The 25,110-nt window shown below is 53.2% G+C and overlaps 1 protein-coding gene across 1 annotated transcript in view; it reads left to right on the plus strand.

Annotated features, from left to right (window-relative positions):
* Nucleotides 1-2,301: 2,301 nt before the first annotated feature.
* The window catches only part of PKP1 (plakophilin 1), a 48,650-nt gene continuing 25,841 nt past the window's right edge, over nucleotides 2,302-25,110 (plus strand). The window contains exons 1-3 of the mRNA XM_032133006.1: nucleotides 2,302-2,681; nucleotides 10,412-10,512; nucleotides 21,317-21,738. Of these exons, the coding sequence (XP_031988897.1) occupies nucleotides 2,480-2,681; nucleotides 10,412-10,512; nucleotides 21,317-21,738 (725 nt within the window). The 5' untranslated portion in view covers nucleotides 2,302-2,479. The remainder of the gene's footprint in view (nucleotides 2,682-10,411; nucleotides 10,513-21,316; nucleotides 21,739-25,110) is intronic.

The raw sequence follows: 25,110 nt of genomic DNA on the forward strand, positions 1-25,110 counted from the left end.
AGCCCCCAGAGCACCGCCCGCGTCCCGATGGCAGCGCTTCCATCGAGCCTCCCATCTCTGCCCATCGCACCCCGAGTGCGGCACGGGGGGTGCGTCCCTGTCAGCCTTGCCCGCTCTGCCCGTGAGCTCCAGACACAAAGGCAGACAGGGAATTCGCTCGGGGCGCTGCTGGATGAAAGCTCTGCTGCTGCTGCTGCTGCTGCGCCGGGGCTGCGCTGGGCTGGCTGGGCTGATGTTCCCCGTGCCCCGCTCAGAGACACCCCCAGCCCGACACCAGAACCGCAGTTTGCACAGGACTGCAATAAAAGCCTTTGTTTGGGCACCTTTTGCTCTTCCAGATGCGGGTTTGGAATCTGTTGAAGAATCCTGGGAGATTCCCTCCCTTGGGCTAAACCGTGCGAACTCGCCCCAAGAAACCATTGTTTCCTGAAAGCCTCCCTAAGCTCCCTGTCCGCAGCTCCGCAGCCCAGCTCAGCATTTTGGGCGAGTTATGAAACAGGGAGATGCCAGAGCGCAGTGACGGGATGCGATAAACACGCGGCTCTCCCTCGCGGGGACAGGGACAGGGCTGTTCCTCGCCCCGGGCCAAGTGACATTACAGGTTTGCGAGAGCTGGCACTTTGTTGTGCAGGAGCCACCTGACGCTGACAGCCTGTCATTGATTTGCGAAAACACCGCTTGGCATCGATATCGAGCTTTCAGGAGAAACAAGTGGGGCAGAGGAAAACAACAGCTGGGCTTGGCTGCGCTGCTCCTGCCCGCACCGGGAGAGCACGGCCTGATCCCCACCTCGTGAAACGCTCAGGAGCAGCGGGAAAGGAGGGCACCCACTCGCTCCATCCACTCCATCCCACTGGGCAGCACCCACCCGGCCCTGGGCAGCACCCACCCTCCTCCAGGCTGGCCTTGCCTGGACATGGTCTAAAAGTCCTGCCTGGTTGGGTGATGGAGCAGAGTAAAGCCTCACCTTGGTGAGGTGTCAAGGTGGGGAGAGGGGACCAAAGGCAAATAAATACCCTCCAGTTGCTCTACTGTGTCTCACTGACAAAACCTGGCTTTCTACTCCTGGGTTTCATGGGAGGAGCATCCTGGAGCATGGAAAAGGACAGTGCCAAAGCTTATCTTTCCCAGGACCCTGCTCTGTGCTTTCTGATGCTGCTCTTGTTCCTATAAAACATGAAATGGGGACACAAATCACCAGGGAAACACAAAACCTGATGGACGGGAGTGAAATAAAGCACCAGGCCTGAAGGCAGCCAGACCCTGGACACTGCTGATGCCCACTGGAGAGAAACTCCACACATCCTTTCTTCCACAGCTGATCCATCTGGCAGCACGAAGGGCTCTGCTCCTCTGGCTGAGTGTTGGCACAAACACCCAGCTCCTGGTCCTGGGACACTCAGGAAGCCTCTGCCCTGGGCATCTTCCCCTCGGCCACCCTCCTGATGGGGACTGTTCCTCTTCTCCTGTATCAGCCTCTTGTGGCTTGGCAGGAGCTTTGTCAGCACTTGCTGTGACCTGAAACTGGTCACACCAGCAGCGAGGTGCTCAGTTCTCTGCAGACGAGTTGCTGCAGTGTGGCTTGGCAGAGGGAGAGCTCTCTGCTCGCAGTCATAGCCTGGCGTGTCATTTCTTGCACAGCCATTTTATCTCCTACTCTTGCTAAATGTCCTCTTTTCCTCCCTGCTACCCTAAGTTGCATGCAAAGATTGCCCCGATTGTGCCCCAATTTCTTCATAGGCCCGTCCCTCAGACAAGTGGGACACCCTTTAGGGAGAGGTCCTTGACTCTCCAGGGCACTTCATCAGGATCCTCCCTGACCCCTAGAGCCGGTGTTCTGCAGGAATCCTGCATTCCTGGGCTCAGAGGGGTGGATTTGCAACCTGTGCAGGTAGAGCTGGGATCTGGAATGGGTGCTGTGGGCAGTGTTGCTCCTACAGGCAGGGCCACCTCTTGCCACTGTGACACGGGGTTGGTGCAGTTTGGACTGAGGGAAAGACTGGAACCCAAGAGGAGCCGTGTGGGAGATGCCCCAGCCCCCCGGCAGCCGGGGAGCACCGTTTCCTACCCAGACCCACTGAGCCTCACCCCGGACCCTGCGCAGGGACCACGTCCGTGCCCAGCCCTCGAGCCCCCACCTCGCCCACTCCCCACTGGCCCCTCCACGTGCCGCGGGCCCCGCGGGGCTGGGCAGGGGCTGGGGGAGGTCCGGGAGCTGCCCCGCAGCGGCGCGGGGGTGCCGGGGCTGGCGGGGAGCGCGTGGGTGTGTGCGGGCAGGGCTGTATATCCAGTCTGGCAGAGGGTGTGACTGCTCACACGCCGGGGAGCCGAGCTGCGAGCAGCAGCCCTGAGACACCCTGGGCCAGGGGACGTATGGCAAGGAGGGGTTTGGGGGACTAAGCCCAGCACAGACGGTGTTTGGCGGCCTCGTGTTGTCCGTGTGAGTGACGTGCAGCCCCTGTGCCCGCGCTCTCCAGCCATGCTCCACTCCCCGCTGAAAACCGCGCTGGCCTACGAGTGCTTCCAGGACCAGGCCAGCTCCACGCTGGCCCTGCCCTCGGACCACAAGCTGAAAACCAAGGGCACGGGGAAGCAGCGGGTCCAGGAGCAGGTGATGATGACGGTCAAGAGGCAGAAGCAAAAGTCGTCAGTGTCATCAAGCGTGGGCCACTCCAACCGAGGTAAAGTCCCACGGCGAGAGGGGCCCTCTGGGACAGGGTTGGTGCTCTGGGGTGCTGTGGTGGGGTTTGTGGGGAGGGGACAGACCGCTTTGCTTCTCTTCTGGGTCACCTCAGGCAGGCGGTGCCAAAATCTCTTGCACTGGATGGAAGGGTTTAGGACAGGACACAGAGCTGGATACATCAACTCCTTCCTGGCTGGAGCTGATGGCTGGGAGTGCTGCTCTGCTCCCCATCCCTGAGGCACTTGGACATTTCAGTGTGGTGCGATAACCAATTTTTCCCTGGCTCTAAAGCTGGAGTAGCTGTCTGGTTTTGCAGATCCTTCCTCTGCAAGTGCCCCCATGGCTGGAATTCCCCAGCACCCCCTCCCGTGCATGGGCAAAGCTGGCAGTGCTCCTCCTCCACCCTGCCATGGGCTGGAGCTGGGGCTTTGCTGCCTCCTGAGCGGTGGGCAGCTGCAGAGGAGGAGGCTGTGCCCGCACACAGGACACAGACCTCGGCTCGGGACTTGCCTCTGGAATCCCAGTGCATCTCCCATTTGCAGGCTGAGAAGTGTGGAGTCTCTGGGAGCCTGGTGGGAGTGGTAGGAAGGAGATGAGTTGGGAGAAGTGTCCCTGGTGTTGGTTGGTGGGGGTGTCTCACAGCCCCCTCCACTTTGCCACTGTTGGGGTGCAGGCGGCCGTTCCACCTCTGTGCACTGAGTCTGTGCCACGGAAAGGAGCAATCAGCTGAGCCCTGCAGCCTGGTGTCCCGCTGGAACCCCTTCCTCTTTGGATCAAGGCTTGGCAAATGGTTGTCTCTGCCATCCTTGTGTCTGGAGAAATCTGGGCTGGAGGTAAAGCCCAACTTTCCCCAGCTGGAATCTGCAAACCCAGAGGGTTGTGACAACCTCTGTGCAAAACCTCCTGGCTCTTGGAGGTTTCTCCAGCAGCCACAGACCTCTGGCCTGGCTGAGTCCGCCAGGGAGAGGAAATCCCGAGGCTGTGGGGGTCATGGGGGTGCTGGATCTGGGACTGAGCATTCAGAAGAGTCTGGAGTGAGCAGCGTGGAGAGGGGTGCTGGGTGAGCTGGGCCAGGCTCTGATACCTCCTCCAGGAGCTGTGCCTTGTCCAGCAGCTCTTCAAGCTGGATTGTGAAGCTGAATCCTGTGCTGGTGAGGTGCCATGGTCCAGGGACGTGTTTGGGGCTGGATTACCAAGAGGAGCTGGGTGGCTGTAGGCTGCTGGGGGAAGTGTGGAGGTGGTGCCTCCACGGGAGCCATCCCTGCTCTGGGAATTGCAGTTGCTGGAACAGAGAGAGTGGAGCAGCTCCACAGCAAGGGCAGGGGGGCTCTGCCAGGAGCAAATCCCTGCTTCCTCTGGTTTTGTGGACACAGACTCCAACGGGTGAGGGGGGACTGGGGCAAGGAGAGCTTTCCTCTGCCACCAAAGTGGAAGATGGGGATCTCCTCCCACCTCTGGAGGGTTTGTTGCTTAAGGTGTCACAGTACCAGACCTGACAAAATAAAATACACAGCAGGATGAGCTGAGGGGCTCTGGACGGAGAGGGAAGCGGGCAGAGGGATCCATACGCAGGAAGGAAGGGAGGCAGAGGGGGATTATCCTGCTTGGAGAGGAGCCCAGGCAAAACCTGGGGAAAGGGAAAAGGGAAAAAAAAAAGGCACATTCCCAAACTGCCTGTTTCTGCTCAGCAAGCTAAACCCCTCCTCCAGACTCTTTGGGGAATGTCTGGGAATGGGAATTGCGTGGAGATGTGCAGCTCTGGTTTCTGTGTCCCAGGGAAGCTGAGTCACATCCCACTCCCAGGAGTTGCCTCCAAGCACAGGGCCCAGGGCCCCCCTCCCCCAGTTCCCACTGGGGGGTGATTGGCCTGGGCTGATTCATCCCAGTGCATTCCTGGATGGAATCCCAGGAGGGTGAGAAGTTGCTGTTTGTTCCCAGGGTTGTCTCCTGCTTGGTGTTGGAGAGAGTCAGGCTCAGCTTTCAGGTGTTGGGTTTTACTGCTCTTGCCCAAAGATCAGCTGGGCAGCCCCGATGAGAAAAATTAGTTCTTCCTACAGAGAGGCTGTGTGGATTCTGCTTGTCCTAAACCCTCCTCCAGCTTGAGCTCCCTGCATTCCCTGGGATTCCTCAGGATGCTCCTCAGAGGCAGCACAAGCTGGGGAATTCCCAAAGCCCCCTGACAAGTGCCTGAGTGCTTCGTTCCCTCTGCTCCCAGACAGTCCCACAGTGGGGCTGGGCAGGGGTTGGGCCGGGTCCAGGTTTATTGCTGTGTTTAGAGCTGTGGTTTGAGCTGGAGCTGGAGCAGGGCCCAGAGCTTCCTCCAGCTGCAGAAACCATGTCCTGGTGTGTGTAGGATGGGGAACATGGACACGGAGCCCTCATGCACACAGCAGGGTGGGGGTGTTGTATCCCATCACTGGAGTTCCTTTAGGGGCTTGGCACACACTCCCTCAGTGTCCCAGGGATTGATGGAGCCATAAATGACTGGTGATTTGGAGTCCAGCAGGTCAAGGTGTTGTGGCCACTTTGGAGATCTGGTGTCCCCCAGGGCAAGGTGGCCAATCTGGGCCCAAACTGGTGTGCACTGGGCTGGGACAGTGAGCAGAAACCTGCTACCAGCACAATACTCTTGCACCCAGTGCAGCCTTGGCTCAGCACAGCAGCTTCAGCTGCTGCCAAGGGTGACTGGAGTCTGGCATCTGTGGGGTCTGTGGGGTCTGTGGGGTCTGTCCTCCTTGGGGGTTGGGTCTGTGGGCTCTGCTGCTGGGCTTATCTGTCCTTCTCCCGACGGCAATACCAAACTAGATGCCTCCCCCTGAATTTGTGAGTAATGCAAATTTCCAGGGAAAATTAATTTCAGTGGCATGGCAGAGGAAAAGGCCAGGCCAGGCTGAACCAGCTCCTCATAGCCAACAGCTCTGCTCTGCAAAGTCCCCTGGCTAAAGGAAAGTTCTGCCAGTGATTTGTCACTGAGGAGACACATCCAAGGAGTGTCAGATCCAACTGTCCTATGGCTGAGCTGGGATTGAGAAGCTTCTGTGCTGGCTGTGGCTAAGAGGAGAGAAATTGCACCAAGCTCTGGTGGGATCCCACCTGGCTTTGGTGGGGATCAGGACTCTGATGTGAAAGGAAGAGGAGATTTGGGGGATGAAAAATCTTTTGAAGACTTCTGTAACTTCCCCCAGCATGAGATGATTCAGTGAAAGGTTCCACTCTTCCACAAACCTCAGATTATTGGGATACAAAAAAATCCCCAAGCCCATTAGCTCATAGGCTGGAAGGCAGAACTGGAGTTTTGTCATTCCTGCAGGAATCTCAGTGTCTGGGATTTCACTGATACTTCTCTCCTAGAAGGCACCCAGGCTTTGCTTTGTGCCTCCCACAGGCCTCTGCTCTCCCTGTGTTTTTCCTATGTTTAATCATCCTTATTGTTTAAAGCCGTGCATAGTTTATGATTTAACTTGCCAAGCCTGCACTGCAGGTGCCTGGTTCTTGTCTTGCCGTTCCCTGCCACAGATTAATATTTATTAACAGGCATCCTTTTCCACAATCTCCACGTTGGCTCTGTGTGTCTGGCTGGCTTTGGGAAAATGGCGCTTTGAAGCCAGCTCTCCTCCTGCCATCAGTGCCAGCTCCAAGAGAGGAGAGTTGCCTTTGAGGAAAGGAAATAACTCATCAAGAACAGCTACACTGGGTTCGGTGGCAGCCTCAGTTTGCTCTGCAATGATGGATAACAGGGATGGAGAAGGGGATGAGGGCAGTGGGAGCAGCGTAGGGGGCTCACAGAGATGCACTGCAAGGTCTGGCACTTCTTATCTGCTGTAATTGGATTTTACCCTCATGATTTGTCCCACTGAAGAGAAAAGAGATTTTAAAGTGTCTAAGTTTTAAAGGAGATGCCATGGGGGAATGATAATTTGGGGAGGGGGGAATCTGAGCAGCCTTCAGGGGTATTCTCTGCCCACAGGGTCACTGAGAGGCTGCACCTCCTCTGTGGGGTTCTACCACATTTTTCTGGCTCTTTCCCAGCTGTTGAAGGTCCTCTGTCATGAGAAAAAGCTGAGGGAGCTGGGAAAGGGGCTCAGCCTGGAGCAAAGGAGGCTCAGGGGGGACCTTGTGGCTCTGCACAACTCCCTGACAGGAGGGGGCAGCTGGGGGGGTCGGGCTCTGCTCGCAGGGAACAGGGACAGGAGGAGAGGGAACAGCCTCAGGCTGTGCCAGGGGAGGGGCAGGTTGGATATTGGGGAAAATTCCTTCATGGAAAGGGTGGTCAGGCCCTGGCACAGCCACCCAGGGCAGTGGTGGAGTCACCATCCCTGGGAGTGTTCAAAAGATGTGTGGATGTGGCACCTCGGGCATGGGTTAGTGGTGAACATGGCAGTGCTGGGGGAATGGTTGGACTCTTTGATCTCAGAGGGCTTTTCCAACCTCAGTGACTCTGTGATTCCATGGTTCTGTGTTATCTGCTCTGAGTGCAGTGGTTTGAATTGGCTCTGTGCTTGCCCAAGTGCACGTGGGCCCTTCGGGGACCTAAACAGCTGCTTGGGTGACAGCAACTGGGACACAGCCATGGGGACATAGCCAGAAAAAAGCACGAGGGCGGCGTCTCCCACTAAGAGCATTTCCACCCTGGCCCAAATGGTTTTTTGAGATTTTCTGGGTTTATCCCGAATTCCAAGGACCTGTGACCAGGTTGTGTGGTCTTTACTCTTGAGGTGTTTGAAAAGAAGGATCTCCTTTCTGTCCGTGAGGGCTGGGGATACAGCTCCCAGCTGGCTGTCAAGATGAACCAGGCAGAGAAGTGTCCAAACCTGTACAAATAAAGATCAGGTTTTCTTCAGCCACCTCCACCAGAAAGTCCCCAGGTTCTTCCTGGCCTCAAGACTGAGCTCTCCAAGCAATAAATCCCAGTTGTGTGGTGGCAGGAGAAGCATCTTCTCCAACCAGCAGGGCGACTTCAAAATGCCTTGAACATTTGAGGTTCTGTGTAATTATGTGTTTATAAGCTCTTGTGTACAAGTTCTGGGAGGTGAAGGCAACCCTTCCACAGCTGGAGAACATAAACTTGAACCAACTGCCTAATCCCCTGAATTTGGCCACTTAGCGGTGAATTTATCGAAGAAAATTACAGATGTGCCTAAACTGGCGTATTTTGGGTGTCTCTTTGCTCTAACCCCAAAGTGTGGAGTGCATGGCAGGAACAGATCCTGAAAGGAAGAGTGTGGTCCCCAGGCAGGACTGGTGAGAGGGACCCGTGAGTCAGCCACAGAACCCCTTTTTACAGCTGCTCACCCAGGAAAATGCTCCAGGTGCTCCCACCTGCAGTTACAGGATGTTTACAGAGAACAAGAGGCTGATTCGAAGAAGGAATTCCCAGGAAATTACCATGGAATGGCTTTACCTTCGTGCTCAGATATATGGTTATCAGATAACTCTGTGTCCTGGGGAATCACCTGGCCCAAACTCGCCACTTCCAGCACAGCCTTGCTGCTGCTGAGGCCCAGCACTGATGTGGAGCTGAAGGGAGGCACCAGGGTGGAGAGGGAGCACAGGGTGAAGGACATGGCTGAATCTCCTGTTGCATTTCCATGGCCACTTCCTTGCCTTATCAGCAAGTTCTGTGCAACTTTATGTGCATGAGGCACTCGGGGCTGGGGAGATCAGGATGAGGAGCAGTGCCCCCCGAGTCTCCAGACTACGGAGAAGGAGCTCCTGTGGTTTCCTGCACAGGTGCAGGGCTGGGAGCTGGCCTGGCTGTTGCCTGTTCTCCATCCAGAGATGATCTCCAGGTGCAGTCCCACTCCTCTCCCGCTGACAATAGAAAGCAAATCTCATTATTTACACCACATCCACGGGAATCATCTTCCTGAGAAAATGCAAGAATTTTTAGCCACAAACCAAATCACCATAACAGGTTCTGGGTGCCTCAGGCAGGGCAATAAATTAGGTTTATTCCAAGGATCAGTGGCTGGAGGAGACCTGAGTGGCTCCGGGGCCTTTGTGGTCGAGCTTATCCAGTTTATCTCAGAGATGAGTCTTATCAAACAATCACAGAGATTAGGATATTTCTGACATTACCCACCAGTTTAGGTGCATAAGTTAGGACAGGTAAGTCCTGATTTTGTACTTTGTTAGACATTCAGAGTGTCCCCTGGAAGTTAATTGGGGTGTAGGGTTTGCACTTCCTCATAACGGGACCTGGGATGCCACAATTATTGAGCACTTCTGAAAATGAAACTGGAATCACCCTTAACTCCTTTGGACCATCCAAAGTGGGTTAAGGGAATTCCACTGTGGAAAGAGAATGATTCACTCCATTTGTCTTGTAGTGATGAACGTGGCATTGAGTAAAATACTTTTAGGAGGGATCCAAATGTTGCAGTGCCAGAGACTGCGGGGAGAGCTCTTGGAAGGGCTGGGATAGGTAAATCCAAACTGTGGTTAAAGCACTGAGAAATAGGAAAAATGGCTGATGGGTTCCTCCTGATCCAAGATATTTGCATCTTTAAAAAACATACCTGAGAGCCAGTCTCACTTATTCCTCCAGCATCCCCAAAATAATGATGGAGATCAATACATTTTCAGGAAAAGAAAGTATAGACACACGAAGTGATCTTTTAGAGACAAGATCAGAATTCAAAGAGTGCGATGAGGTTTTGTGGAGTTTGACTGGTTTAGATCCCCAGGTGTTAAATAGACTGGATTGTCCTTTGTCCGTGGTGGTTGTCAGTGACTGTTGATTGAGTTTAGCAAGCCTTGCTCAGGCTGCTCGTGCTGATGGGATTGGTGGGATTCAGTCATGGAGTGGACTGGTGAAAGGGCTGGGGTGGGTTCTGCCTTCAGAGAGGGAAATTCTATTTACTGCAAGTCTTCCATGGCCAGACATTCTGGGACATGCAGCACAAAATACCCTCAGGTTCTTTGGTACAACAGCGAGGAGGCCATCAAGTTAATCAGGGGAAAGGAACCCCTCACCTGTGAGGAAAGGCTGAGAGAACTGGGATTGCTCAGACTGGAGAAGAGAAGCTCAGGGTGACCTAATTGTGGCCTTCCAGTACCTGAAGGAACTGACAGGAAACATGGGGAGAGATTATTTACAAGGGCCTGGAGGGACAGGACACAGGGAATGGCTTCCCACTGCCAGAGAGCAGGGGTAAATGGGATATTGGGAAGGAATTCTTCCCTGTGAGTGTGCCGAGGCCCTGGCACAGGGTGCCCAGAGAAGCTGTGGCTGCCCCTGGATCCCTGGAAGTGTCCAAGGCCAGGTTGGACGGGGCTTGGAGCAACCTGGGCTAGTGGAAGGTGTGAACAGGATGAGCTTTAAGGTCCATTCCAACCCAAACCATTCTGGGCTTCTGTGATTCCATGACCTCAGACACTGGCCCCATCTCTGGCCCTTTCTGCTCCTCTGCTTTGGGTTTTATGGCACTTGGTCTTTTGTGCTGCAAACCTTTGGGTGGTTTGGGGGCTCTGTGGTCTGAGGGCTGGAGTTCCCAGCAGTGACAAGGGCTCCCCTTGCTGCCCGTGTTCCCTATGTTCCTGTTGAGATTTAGAACTCTGACACTTTTCCATAACTAAACTTGCTGTTAAAAAAGAGCTCTGTGCTCTGAAAGGGGCCTGCTGGGAATGCTTTCTCCTGGGAATGCTTTCTCCTGGGAATGCTTTCTTCTGCAAATGCTTTCTCCTGGGAATGCTTTCTCATGCTGACCATGCCTTTTCCATTTGCAGGTTCCATGTATGATGGTTTAGCCGATGGTTACGGCTACGGGACATCCCGGGGCAGCTACTACACCAAAACCCAGACAGGGAACAGCAACTGGGGATACCCGGTAAGACACTCCTTTATCTGGGAATTGTGCATGGTCTGAGGTGACCTGGACAGGAAGAACCTCTCACAGTCACGCAGGGAGGTCACAGTACTTCAGAAACTCGCCCAAGAGAGATCTTGGCTCTCTTAGCAAGGGATTCAGTGCAGTGGAGGAGGAGGATCGAGGGCCCCACAGCTGTTTCATGTGGGGATTTTAGAGTGGACAAGATTTAGTTTGGATTTGTGGGTTGATATCCAATGGCACAAGAGTTTGGAAGCTGCCCGAAGGATCAGGGTTGGGTTCAGACTATCACAGCTCAGTTCAAGCCTGGAGCACATCAGTGCTCACCTGGAGGAGTTCCCATCTTTGTTCCTGTGCACCAAAACATGGCTGTGAGTGACACAAATGTGGCTGGGGAATGTGGATCAGGGGATTTGCATCAGAACTGTGCTGCTGTTCCCAATCTCAATGCTACTGCAGACCCTTCCCAGATATAATCCATGCTCACAAAAAAGAGGGTCCAGTTCTTCCACAGTGATTTCCAGAGAAAGTATTGCACATTTCCAGAAAAAGCACAGGTGAGATGGTACTTGTCTTTGTGCAGTGTGAGTCTGGACATCCCACAGAGCTCCTGGTCCTTGGTGACAGACCCCTGGGACACAGGGAATCGCTCCAAACCACTCCACAGTCCACTGGGACAACTTGTGCTCATGTTGCCCCTCCACTTCAGACCTGTGTTCTGCTCTTCCCTGCTTTTCATCAGCTCTAAAGTAGAAAGGAGCAATTCACAGATCTGGGATTTGAATATGAGAAAAGCAAAGGGCTCCTTTCAACAACTCTGAGACTGCAAAGCAGCTCCGTGTCAGCCATCAAAGGCTTGAACCAGGAAAGGTTTTGGTGGCTCCAAGCACACAGACAGGGCTGCAGCTTTTCCTGATGATGGCCAGATCCTCTGCCTGTTCAGAGCACCAGCATTCCTCAGCTTCAGAAGGATTTATCTGGGTCTTTCCTAATGGCTTTGTTGTAGCATGATGGCTTCAAGGCAGTGGTGTCACTTGCTGGGTTTGCATCACTGGGTGTTCAGTAGGAAAACTGGGAGCACTGGAGTGTCTTTGAGATGTTTATTTCCAGCCTGTCTGTTGGCCCATTTCAGTGTCGTTTGCTGTGCTGGTTAAACCCCAGCCAAGGGGGCTTCTGTCACCAGAAGGGAAAAGCGAGTCCAGAGGAGGCACCAAGTTGATCAGGGGGATGGAGAGTTCTGCTGTGAGGAAAGACGGGGAGAGTTGGGACTGTTCAGCCTGGAGAAGAGAAGCTTTGGGGTGACTGTACTGTGGCCTTGCAGTACCTGAAGGAGGTACAGGAAAGATGAAGAGAGATTATTTTCAAGGGGTGGAGTGACAGGAGAAGGGGGAACGGCTTCCCACTGCCAGAGGGCACGGATAGATGGGATATTCTTTCCTGTGAGGGATGGAAGAAATTCTTCCCTGTGAGGGTGGGGAGGCCCTGGCACAGGGTGCCCAGAGCAGCTGTGGCTGCCCCATCCCTGGCAGTGTCCAAGGCCAGGTTGGATGGGGCTTGGAGCAGCCTGGGACAGTGGAAGGTGTCCCTGCCCATGGCAGGGGGTGGGACTGGATGGGCTTTGAGATCCCTTCCAACCCAAACCAGTCTGGGATTCTGTGACGGGTCAGAGCACAGCTCCATCCACCCAGCTGTCCTGTCTCCGTCCCTAAGACAGTGGTGGAGCCCTGCAGAGCGTCCAGCCATGGTAACAAGGCAGGGTTTTCGTGGCCACCAGAAAAGTACAACTGAGGCAGCTCCTGAAGCAGAGGCAGAGCATCTGAGCTTCACAAGTCAAACAATTGGGATGTTTTGTTTTGATGATATATTGCTGTTTGCCTACTGTGATTCCTGAATGGAGTTTGTTGTGCTTTGTCCAAGCAAAATTGCTCTGTTTCAGCCATTCCAAGGGTTTGTAGATGGGTTTTTTTGTTAAAGAGGGAGGAAGCCAAGGCCCAGCTCTGCTCATGCTGGCAAGGTGCTACTGCAGCTCCTGTTGCTGGTGTGAGAGTTATTGCTTCCTCTTGTTAATTCCTGATCTTGTTCCAAACCATTGTGGCAGCTGGACAAATGCTGGCTAGGTGGGAATGCCACTGGCTGCTGGGGGTTCCAGTCAGCAGCTTCGGTGTTCTGGGGAACAGCTGGAAGGTGGTGATGAAGGTGATGAAGGTCAGGACCTCCATTAGACACCAGAGTCCTGTGGACACAACAGTTCAGACCCTTCTGGCTCAGCTGGGATTTAGGCAGCTCTGTCTGTTCTCTGAGAGACTCCTCTGCACTTACTGAGGAGGGAAGGTCTTCCTCCAAATTTAAGTGTCATGCAAGCCTTTAATTCTAAATATTTTTTGTAAAGGTCTTCAGGATCATGGGTTACTTTAGCAAAAAGGACTGGGACATGTGAAGGATTCACAATAAAATTTGTGTTACCTAACTGAGTCTATCTGAGAATCAGCCATTTAGTCCTGACAAGTTGTTGACTCCTCCCCTGGCCAGCAAAGACAGAGGTAGGGGAGGTGATTCATCTCCTCTATCTGGGACATCTGTCAGGTCAGGATGAATCAGCCCCCCTGGATCCCTATCTCCTGCCACTGGAGCTGGATGGAGCAGGGAGATGAGTGCACAGGGAGATGACTGCACTCAGGGGCGAGCAGGCCCAGGTGCCACTGGCACTTCGGAACACATAACCTCAAGCCTAAATGTGCTTAACAAGCTCAACAGACAGCAGACACCCCAACCACACTGAGCAGCCTCCTCCGTTCTGCCTCTTCCAGACAGTGTTAAAGGTTCCACACATCCACCACCAGCCTCCAGCTTGGGATAACTTCAGCTTTTGTCTACAGACCTGTTTGAAGTCTGTGCAGATTCCAGGCTTCCTAAAAAATGTTTCCTGTTTGTAATTCCTGGGTTGTAAGACAAGAAACCAAAGATAAAGCAAATCTGCTTTTGAAGGCAAAGTTGCTGAACTTATTTCCAGCTGGAGCTCGTGCTATGAATGTGTCTGGAAAGTGGCAAAGTCCTTTGAGGTGCACAGGCAAACTCAGATACTTCAGGGAAGTGACCCAGTGTAATATTGAGGGGCATGGCTGACTCCCAGTCCCCCTGGAGTTAAAAAGGTGCAGCAGGGAATCCATGTCCAGGGTGTTGCTCCACAGCACCTGCACCTGAGACACTGCTCTTGAAGCACCTTAATCTAAGGCACTGCCTCAGATGGTGACCCTAAAGGTGTCCTGTTCCACCCACAGCTCCTAAAAGCTGCTGTCCCTGACTTCCTCCTTTTGTCCTGTTCTGTGTCTTCCTGGAAATTTCAAACTTCTCATTTCTGTGTTTTCTTTCCAACTTTGTGAGACTGATGTTCAAATATTAGAGCAAGAGAAATGATGAATCTGAAGGAAGAGCTCTTTCTGGATCAGTCAGTTTGGAACAGGCTGCCTGCCCAGAGTCCCCATCCCTGGAAGTGTTCAAAAACTTGTGGATGTGGCTCTTGAGGATATGGTTTTGGGTGAACGTGGCAGTGTTGGGTTAATGGTTGGACTCTTTGATCTTAGAGGGCTTTTCTAATTTAATGATTCCATGATTCTTTGTTTCTAACACTTTGGATTAAACCCTTTGGTTCACCCATTACTACAGATTATTTTCTATGAATTCCCCTTGTGGGGTGCCTCGTTTGCACCCTCGCTATCCCCAGTGAGCACCTTCTCACTGCCAGTGCAAGGAACACTGAGCCAGCGGGGCCACCCCAGAAACTTGGAGGCACTTGGAGGGCAGTGGGTTTGCTCTTGGCATTTCCTTGGCTCGTGTGTCACGGGCTGGCTCAGCCCTCCAGGATGTTCAGCCTTCGGGAATTCCTTTGCTCAGATACCACACTGGGATGCAGTAACAGGAGGATCTGTGACTGCAAAGCCCTCTGTGTCAGGGTGATACCTCAGCCCAGGTGCTGTGGAGCCTTAGAGACACTTGTTACCCTACTGCCACTGTGAGCTATGAGTGGCCAGCAGTTCCCAAAGCCCTCCAGCCTCAGGAACTGTGTCCTGGTATGAGCAACAGCTCAGGTCCCACAGGAGGGTCCGTGGTGACCACGATTTACACAGACAAACCTGGGGAAGGGTTAAGGAAGCTGGACTGGGCACCTAGAGCAGTGCAGTCATGGCAGAAGCCTCAGCATGAGCTGCACTCTTGTCTCTGACAGCTCAGTTCCATCCCCAAAATGGGGTCTCTCCAGCAGCGTCGCAAAGCCACAGCCACAGTCAGGTGGTCCATGGGCTGCAGGGACTGTGGTGCTCACCCCAACTGCAGGCACAGCTTTGGAGAGGCACAACCAAATCCCACACGCAGAGGGCAGCACGTGGGGTGCCACCAGCAAAGACCTCCGAGGTTCAATTCCCACCCTGCTCTTGCCTGGGTCATGGGTTGGCAGGTCCATCGCTGCCTGGGGGTTGGGGCATTCCCAGGTCCCACAGCATGACCAAGATGAGGCAGGACCAGGACAAGGTGCAGAACCCACCTGGCTCTCCGTGCTGCTGCTTCCACAAGAAGGAAATCCCCCACATGACATGGGTCTGTCCACGGCGTGTCCCCCCAGCACTGCCCCCAGCGAGAGCAAACAAACCCTGGATGTGCTGGGGAGGGAATCTCAGATGTGTCCTGTCTCCAGCAGATCCTCATCCCCACAGAGCTGAGCTGGGGCTTCCACAGAATCATGGGATCATTGAGGTTGGAAAAGGCCTCTGAGATCATCGAGTCCAGCCTTTGACCCATCACCACGGAGTGCCAGGTCCAGTCATTTCTTGCACATGTCCAGGGACAGTGACTCCACCACTGCCCTGGGCAGACCATTCCAGTGTTTAACAACCTTTTGCATGAAGAAATTCCTCCTGATGTCCAACCTGACCCTCCTCTGGCACAGCTTGAAGCCACTTCCTCTTGTCCTGTCCCTGTTCCTGGGAGCAGAGCCCGACCCCCACCTAGCTCCATCCTCCTGTCAGGGACTTGTGCAGAGCCACAAGGTGCCCCCTGAGCCTCCTTTTGTCCAGGCTGAGCCCCTTTCCCAGCTCCCTCAGCTGCTCCTGCTGCTCCAGCCCCTTCCCCAGCTCCATTCCCTTCCCTGGACACGCTCCAGCCTCTCAATGTCTCTCTTTTGGGGAGGCCCAGGTGTTACTTTAACAATGCCCCTGGGAGCAGCTGTGCTCCCAGACCAAGGAATATTTGGCTGGGCTGGTGGTGCTGGATTGAAGCAGTTACCTGCAGTAATTACATCCGTTATGGCACTAATGAGAAACACACACCGGTGATCCCTCTGCACCAGAGACTGTAGGAAAATTTTTAACCAAAAGTCCTCTGTGGGAGGAAGTGTCAGAGCTTTCTCTCCCAAGAGCGTTACCTGAACAAGAGGTGATCGCTGCTGTCCCTGCCTGTCTTTGCCTCTTTGGACAAAACCTCTCGTTGTCAATGGGAGCTTTGTTCATAAGGATTTCAGGTCAAAATTTGTCATTTGTTGTGACGACCTATCCAAGCTTAAAAGAACCCCAAAAGAGAGTGGTTTGGATAATCGTGCCAAAGAAAACAAAGGTTTATTAGAGTCACTGCACATCATTGCTTGGTCAGAGCCTGGTGTCCCTGGGAGGTTTGCACGAGGCTTTAGGCTTTGGAACAGCAAGTTGGACATTGCCTTCCTTGGCCAGAACAAACTGAACCAGCAAGACCTAAATCTCAGCAGAATGAAAAAAAACCAGATGAAAAATCATAGGGAAAGGCAGCTCCTGGGAGAGGTGGGAAGGAGCATTTCAGAAATAGATAAACAACGTATTTGCTGGTTTTGCAATTTTTCTCCCTGCCATGGAGGGAGCAGCAGTCGGAGGGTTTCGCAAGGAGCTTGAAGTGTTCTCCCCACCCAGCACTCAGGGTGGGACCTGCTCAGGTTGCATCTCCTGTGCTTTGCCCTCCAGCCTGGGAGAAACCTGCTCCTGACGTGTTTATACGGAGCCCTCACTTCTCTGTCTGCTGCTCTAGAAACAAACAAATTGCAAGGGAAAAAAATCCAGCAGGTAATGAACTGATGGCGTCCTCAGATGCAGAATCAGAGCCACCCAGTTCTCTGGGAGGGCTCTGACGTGGGAAGGCAGAGCTGGATCCAGGCACCATTCCCGGGCTGGTGCACCTTGCTCTGTGCTTCTGCTTCTCTGGAAAGCAGGGGCAGGACAGAGACTTTTCCTGCCAAGCAAAAGGGTTTATGGAAGAAAAAACCAGAAAAGGACTCATGGCTGATGGCTGGGAAAATGCCATTTTGACTTTCTCTCTAGAACCAGTTTTATTGCAGCTGAAATAAGAGGTTAAAGGTGTCTGTTTACCTGTCTTGTGTGTTGGATATTCCTCTTGTTGTTCCTAGAACATATTGCAGGCTGAGAACTGGAGATCCACAAATGCTCATTAATTTAAAGGGAGGTCTGTACTGCCAGGGAGGGAAACACTTCCTCCCTGGGCCTGACAGGAGCACCAGTGCCACCAGTGCCCATCTCCAGTGCCTTTCCTCCCTCCCTGCCTTCCCTGTCTGAGTATGAATAAACAGCTCCCGGAGCCTGGCCTCACACAGACTCATTGCACAGTGGGGAGGAGAAGTTCAGGCTAAAATCAGTATGTGAGGTGGCCTGGCTGCACCTGAGCATCTTCCTGCATCCTAAAGCGACAGGGGACTGCCAGGGCCTGATGGGATGGCTGGAATCAGAATCATAGGATTGCAGAAGGGTTTGGGTTGGAAGGGACCCTACAGATCTCATTCCACCCCCTGCCATGGGCAGGGACATCTTCCACTAGCCCAGGGTGTTCCTGACTGTGGACACTTCCAGGGATGGGGCAGCCACAGCTTCTCTGGGCACCCTGAGCCAGGGCCTCCCCCCCCTCCCAGGAAGGAACTTCTCCCCAGTATCCCATCTATCCCTGCCCTCTGGCAGTGGGAAGCCATTCCCCTTGTCCTGGCACTTCGGTTCCTGATGAAGGGTCCCTCTCTATCTTCTCTGTAGCCCCTTAAGGTCCTGGAAGGGGCTCTGAGGTCTCCACACAATCTTCTCTTCTCCAGGATAAACATTCCCAGCTCTCCCAGCCTGCCTCCACTGGGGAGGCGCTCCAGCCCCCTTATCAGCTTGGTGGCTTCCTCTGGATTTGCTCCAACAGTTCCATGTCCTCCTTATGTTTGGAGCACCAGAACTGTGCACAGTATTCCAGGTGGGGTGTCACAAGAGCAGAGGAGATGGGAGAATCCCCTCCCTCCCTGCAGCCCACGCTGGGGGATGAGCCCAGGACACGGATGGGTTTCTGGGCTGCCAGTGCACGTTGCCAAGGAGCTGTGTGCTGGAAAGAAACACCTTCCAAGCTGCCCTGGCTTCTCAGCTCTTGTGGGGAGAAGCCTCAGTGACAGTCTGAACCCTTCAAAATGCTTCCCAGATCCTGCAGTGCAGAGAGAATCACTGCCTTCTGTCTCTGCCGCACTTTGAGGCACTTCCTGGTCTTTCCCAGCATTTGCCCACACTCCTAAAGGGCAGAGGTGTGGATGGCACACCATGCACACACCCACGGGCAGTGGGCAGAGGCAATTCGGGGCATTCAGAAATCTGGGCACTGATGAGGTCTGAAGGCCAGAGATTGATTCTTTCCTTTCACTGCTGCTCTTCTGCACAGGGAGAACTCCCTGCACATGGAGTGGCATCAGCAGAAGTTGGGAGATGTTGTCAGGTGGCACTTTAAACCATAGACTGTGTGACAGCATCACCTTCACCCTCAGAGATGGCATCTCTCCAGACAGAGGGTGCTTCCCTTCTTCCTTGCTGGGCATGCTATCTCACTGATGGCTGCAGGGAGTCCCATTCTCTTGGCCACATTTGCTCCAGTGCTAGAAGTGACGGTCCCTGACTTAGCTGGGTCAGCATCCAACACAGGGATTTAGGTTTTAGTGTGGGGAAGCTGCTCTGTGGCATAGACAGGGCACTTTGCCAGGAACAGGAAGGGATCAGGTCAGCCCTGGCCATGCAGGGATTCATAGAGTCTTTGGCAAGGTCTGAGATCTGCCAGAGCTGGCAGGAGGATCCTCATCGATCTGGAGCCTTTGGATCAGGCTCCTGCTGCAAAAAGGAATTCTGAGATACCAATTAGGTCCGTGCCACTTGAAAGAGATTAAAATGGGCTCAGCCAAGCATCTGGTAGAATCAGCAATAAAAGTCGTGGACTGCCTTTGGTAATGAGCTTCACATCACACAGGAACGATTTTCCCATGAGTTTGCAAAAGGCTCCCCCGCCCTGCCGGGACCTGCTCGGACTTGCAGCCCAGGGCTCCTGTGTTGCAGAAGGGTGTCTTTGCAAACAGCTTCACCCATCTCGGGGCTGCCAAGGAGGAGGACAGTGCTACAGCCACTCTAAAACCCAGCAGGAAATCTAGAACCGATGATTCTGTTTCAGTAAACAGAGACACTCTCCCCCTCCCCTCGGTGAGAGCACTGCAGAGCAAACCCCAGCTTTAGATAAACAAGTTCCTCTTCCAGGCTTCCCTGAGTCAGTTTCAGCAGATGCCCAGGGGCTCCACAGCTCTGCCAAGCTTCTGACAGCCCTACAGAATAATCCCAGCTTAAACTGACTCATAAAGAAAACCAGCAGGGCTCACATCTAACAAGCTGCTTTCTGTCCTGCAGCCTCTGCCAGCAGCTCCACTGAGCACAAAGTCCACCCTGCACCTTCCCACTGCAGCCCTGTCCGTCCCTCACTGTCCCCAGGGTTTCTGATCCCAGGAAAATGAATTGAAGTGAGGATGATATCACCTCAGAAGGACATATACGGTAGATCATGACTTCATGGAAGGTCACTTTGCTGCTGCTGAGTGTGCACTGCATCCCAAGCAAACCTGGGATGGAGGGAGCCTGTGTATGTGGCCATCCTGGATTTTATCCTGGGCAGCACAAGGCTTGTCCCACTGCCAGAGAGCCCCTGAGACTCATCACATTCCACTCTGATGTGCCTCACCCTGGCTCTTCTTTTCACCTGCAACCTGTCCTTCCAAACCCCAGGAGCTCTGCAGGAGACTCCAAACCTGCCCCTGCCCCACTCAGGTTTGTTCTGTGTCCTCTGGGGAAGACACAGAGAGAATTTGCTCCCCTTTTGTCCCCTTGCAGCCATTCACCTGTCTAGGTGCACACCTGAAGGTCTGGAAACTACTCAAATAACAGTGATCTGGGCATCAGCAGAGCTGGGTTTAGTCCCACCTAGGTGCTGCCAGGCAGCCCCTTGGGAAGGGGTTCAGCCGTTACCTCTGCAGCTCTCTGGGACACAGCCGAGAGGATTCCCTGCATTCCTGAAGATCAGTTTGTTAATGGAAATATTTGGCTTAATTAATTAACATAATGACAATTCTGCAGAGTGTTGGAGGCAGGAATGATGCTGAGTGCTGGGGCTGGGATGGAGTTAGGGCAGAGCCGAGGGACTCGGGGTGAGCTGGCAGAGGATTCTCATTTCTCTGTCATGGAGTGTTTCTAGGTTAGGAAATACGGATTTTTTTTTAGTGACATGAACTATTACACCAGGCACAGGCTTTTCACACTTCCAAGGAAATGATTAGGAGCCAGTGTTGACTTTTGTCTCCCAGCCAAAGGGACCCTTGGGTGGCCTTTGCAGAAAGCAGCACCCAAAGTGCCAGCGCTTAGAGTTAGATGAGAAAAACCCACTTTGATCCAACAGGAAACCATGGATGAGCTTTCTCAGGACAACCAAAGGGGGATGGGGCAAGCAGTTTTATTCCTTAGTTCTTTTTATCCCTGTTTGCTGTATGTCTTGGAGCTCTCTTTGCCAGACTGCTGAGGGGATGCAGAGCACAAACTCAGCACCACGGGCCAAACAGCACTAAAACAGTGTAATTTATTTTCCTTTCTGGAGTACACACCTGAGTGAGTTGTCTCTCATTTGGACATAACCCTGCAGGCCAGCACTGACATCCCAAAGGTTTAACATTGCAGAAGAAGATTGAATTCAATTCTGGCGTGGCAAACTTGATGCAAATCTGGAGGACTTTGGTAGAGTGGTTAAGGCATTTTGAACTGACAGCAGGGCAGCTAAAGCCATCTTTTTGTTTTGCTAATTGTAGATGGTTTATTTTACCATCTTTTATCTTTTCTTTTTTACTTCCTGTCTTAGTCATCTCAGTTTTTATTGCACATTCCCCATTGTTCCCAGAGCATCCCATTATCTGAGCAGATACTACACACCTTGTAACTCATAAGCAGATATTCATTGTCTCCACTTGTTTCTTGGCACAGTTTGATTCCAGAATCCCTTCTTACTCATTTTTCACTCCCTTTACTCCCTTTCTAAGAAACTAATAGATGGGAGGGGAAGAAAAGAGCATAAGGAAATTAAAAATAAATGCAGGCACTGCTGGAAGGTCAGAATGGGGCATCAAGCTCCATGATGGTGAGAGATGTGCAGTGAGCTCCTGTAGTTACAGGGTGGGTTAGACCACGTGTGTTGGGAATAAAGCACTTTCTCTATTGCCCAGCTCACGTTTGAGCTTTCAGTTCTACTTTAAAGCTCCTGGATCCCACATCCTGATCCCTTCAGTATCCCTGATATCCAGGTGGGGTTTGGCTCCTTTGTATGGGCTGCAGGTTGGATAGCCTCCCATAAATTTTGGGCACGAAAATGCCTGAGAGGCCCAGGAAGGCCGTAACAGCCAGCCAGGGCAGGCCTGGCGGTGCCGAGCTGCAGCTCAGCCCTGACCCGCTGTGTTTGCTGTTTGCAGCTGTACAACGGGACGCTGAAGCGGGACGTGGAGAGCCGGCGCTACAGCTCCTACAGCCAGATGGAGGGCTGGGCCAGCCGGGCCCACGGCAAGGCCGTGTGCAGCCCCCGCGCCGGCAGCGACTACTGCTTCGTGCAGAACATCAAGAGCAGCCGCAGCGAGCCCGACCTCTACTGCGAGCCGCCCCGCGGCACCCTGCGCAAGGCCCAGGGCGGCGGCCGCGCCGAGCACAAGGCCACCCTCAACCGCCAGAGCATCTACAGCAGCTGCAGCACCCAGCAGGGAACCAGCAGGACCAGTAAAAAAATGCCAGCGCGGGCCCTGTCCTGCCCCTCGAGCAACAAGCCCGACGTGGTCTATGCCCAGCCCATGATGAGCTGCAAGCAGGACGGGGTCTATGGACAGGCCCAGTCCAGCTCCAAGTAAGTGCTCTGCCCCTGAGGGAGTGTGGACGGTGCTGGGGAGCTCTGGCCACCAGAGCCAGGCACCTGAGCTGCCTTAGAGCCGCTGCAGAGCCCTTACCGGTGCATCCTGCAGCAAAGTGGGTCAGATGAGTCACTCTTAAGGGCTTTATTTCGTTTCCTGGGCTGTGGAGGGGAACTGATAGGGCTGACTCGGTGCAGATATCTCTGCTGTAGCTCTGTGATGTTGGGCAACACAATCCCTCAGTGTCTGTGGTGGCATCAACCCACAGTGATATGAGGGTGGGGAGGTGAAGAGCAGAAGGCCTGGTGTGCAGTCAGGGTGTCTCTCCTGGCTGTCCTGCTGTTTCAGTCTGGCAGAAAACATACCCCAAAAAAAACCTGTCTTGGAAGGAATCAGTTCCTGAGGGTCTGACTCAGAGTGGAGCTGAGAGCCTGCTGAGCAGTGGTGTTTCCCTCTCTTCTCTCCACCCAGCCCCTTCTCTGTTTGCCCAAAAGGTCTGATTTGGGTTCCAGAAAACAACAGACTCATAAATTGAAATAAATATCCTAGTTGGAATAATCTGACTAATCAGGAAAGAGAAGCCAGTGGAAGGTGTTTAATTCCTTCCTGTCCAGAGCATCCAGTCCCATTTGAGGTAGGATTATATAAGGGTGGAGGATGGTCCATCATGTTTGAGCATCAGATCCCTTCTTGTAGATGTTGCCTACAAGCACAGGCCGTGTAAAACACAGCAGTGAGCTCAGAGCCTCCCAAGGACGTACCTGTGAGTGCAGCAGAGCTCCCACTGACAATCACCTCGTTTGGGTGGTGTTACAGGGGTGGGGGCTGAAAGCTGCCTCCAGCTCTGAAGCACCAACCATGCTCTGCTGCAGTCCTGGGAGAGACTTGGTCTGCACAAATCACAGTCCTGGAAGCCTTGGAAGACCATGTTTTGCATGTTTTGAACTGCAGAACCTATTGCAGTGAAAGCTGAAGAAGGAGGGGCTGCAGCTTCCAAAAGAGTCCCCAGGGCTGCTGCACTTCCCGTGCTGCATCACCATCACGCAGGACTTGCTCTGCACTAGCCCAGAAGCTCTCACAACTCCCTGAGAGAGGGGGAATTTTGTCACACAAACCCTAAAAGCTCCCAAACTCATTCCTGGTGGTCTCTGGTCCCAAGGAAAAATTTCACACTGCAGGATAAGTGTGAGGCTGTTTACCAGGACTCATAGACTTTGTCAAACTCCCACCAAAGGCCTGAAACTGTTGAGCTGTTTCCCCAAGGAATGATGGAGATACTGAGAAAATCCCCTTCCCTGTCAGCAGTGTGAGCCAAACCATGCCCTTTTCCACATCTGAATGTCCCAGGTTACTCTGGCTAAGCCTCCCTCCTTTAGGATTGAGCAGGAGGGTGTGTCCCAGAGCGTGGATGCCAAGAAATGTCAGTGCCCCATTAGAATGTTACCATGAACCCTTGGCTGCCCATGAGCCCAGTTACTCCATGTTTGACACACGCCAAACTAGCCCTGGCCAGCCTCGAGCACTGGTGGCCTTGGCTTGCTGCTGTCAGCAGCTCTGTAAATCCTCTGGAACAGGAACCAGAGACATTACACAAACTGGAAGTGACTTAGGGAATTTCTGACTGAAGAGCAGAAAGGTGCAGTGGGAGGGATGGCAGAATGCCCTTCTCCTAGGGAGGACAAAGCTTTGGAGCTATTAGTCCTGGCAGGCTCTGGCCAAAGCCACAGTCAGGGGCTTGGTCGTGGCTTTGGAGAGGTCACTTGAATGATGGCATTTTCTGAGAGGAGAGCTGCTGTTGTGAGAGGGATCCTCTCCAGCTCTGGCTGCCCTTGGTTAGGGAGTGGCTCCATTTACACACTCCTGGCTTGGGGCACGGCTCATCTGGCAGAACTGGTTCTGCTGTGGAAACGTCGGGCTCCAAGCTGGGCTTTGAATCGTGGGCTCAGTTGGGGCTGTGTCCCCTGGGTGAATCTGATGTGGCTGTGGCACAGCCCCTGCTCTGCCTGAAGCTCTGCAGAGCTGGACTGGTGCAGGGGGCACCTGGTGCAGGAGTTCTGCTCAGAGGGGAGAAGGTTGACAGTAGCTGTCCTTAAAGCTTTGGAGATGTACAAAGGAGATGTCCTCTTTGGAAAAATGACTCTTTTGGATGACTCTAAGCCCTCAGAAGTGTCTTGCAGGGCACCATTGGCCTTGCTCTCAGTGTGCTTTTGTTGGGGAGGGGCTTCAGAGGTGTGTCAGGACCAAGTCTGGGCTCTCCTTGCTGTGTAGGGCTGTTGTGTCTGGAGGATTCTCCACCTGGAGATCTCAATCTTCGCTTGGCTCCCCCGATGTTGGGTAAGGAGAGCTTTGCTTGTAGGTGCCCCATTATTAACCTCCACATGCAGGGACAGGGCTCAGCTGGGTCACAGCTGCTGCCAGTTCCCAGTTTGGGGCTCTGTTCTTCCATTCTGGTCATTCTCCAGGTGGAGTTTGTACCTTTGTGACATGGAGAATTATGTGTTCAGTTTTTGTGCTGCAGATCTCCTGTTTAGGGATGTGCTGGATATCTTGTCTGCAGGTTTGCAAACAGCCTGCAAGAGCCAGGGGAGGGCTGGATGCTTTCCATGCTTTCTGAGGTGATCCATGGGGTGATTTCCATTGCTGTGAGAGGGATTGCAGTGGGACCTGTGATCCAGTGGGTCTGTCTGTCGTACAAAACTCTGAAATGCCCATGGACAGTGTCAGTACCAGCTCAGGAGCAGTGCTTCTCAGGCCTCCTCTGCTGTGGATCTAATCTCCCCAGATGGTGTGAGAGGAAAAATGGGTCACTGGGTGTTCTCAGATGGTGAAAGTGGTGTGCAGGTATCAAAATTCTGAGTGTGCAAGAACTGTCAAACTGTCTGCGCTGAGCAGTCCCTCTGCATTTGGTGACAAAGTTATTTAATTTCTGCAGCTCTTCTTGATCATGTGATTGCTGCCGTTTATTGAACCGGCTTTGGCTGTGTGAGACAGGGAAGAGCTGCCCCTGATAACTGATATCCCTCACAGTCTCCCTCTTACAGCAGCAACTCTGACCAAAGCCCCTTTTCTGCCTGATGAGCAGTGTAACACTGAACTGTTGCTCAGGAAAAGCCATTCTGTGATTCCCTGATAAACTAAATCATGATGTAAGGGTTTGCTCACCCCATGCTGTTGGTTCTGGTGATGAAATCTGAGTTCTGCACTGTTTGCCAGATCAGGAGGTTGAACACTATTGAAAACTCCTCATGCAGTTTATTCTCCTCCCCAACCCTGTTGTCATGATCAGTGAGCAGAGAGCATGTCTCAGTGAGCGACCTTCTCATGTCCCTTCCAGTTCTTCCATGAAGAATTTCTTCACAGAAGGGGTT

The sequence above is a fragment of the Corvus moneduloides genome, chromosome 24 (genome assembly GCF_009650955.1).
Source record: "Corvus moneduloides isolate bCorMon1 chromosome 24, bCorMon1.pri, whole genome shotgun sequence".
Lineage (NCBI taxonomy): Eukaryota > Metazoa > Chordata > Aves > Passeriformes > Corvidae > Corvus > Corvus moneduloides.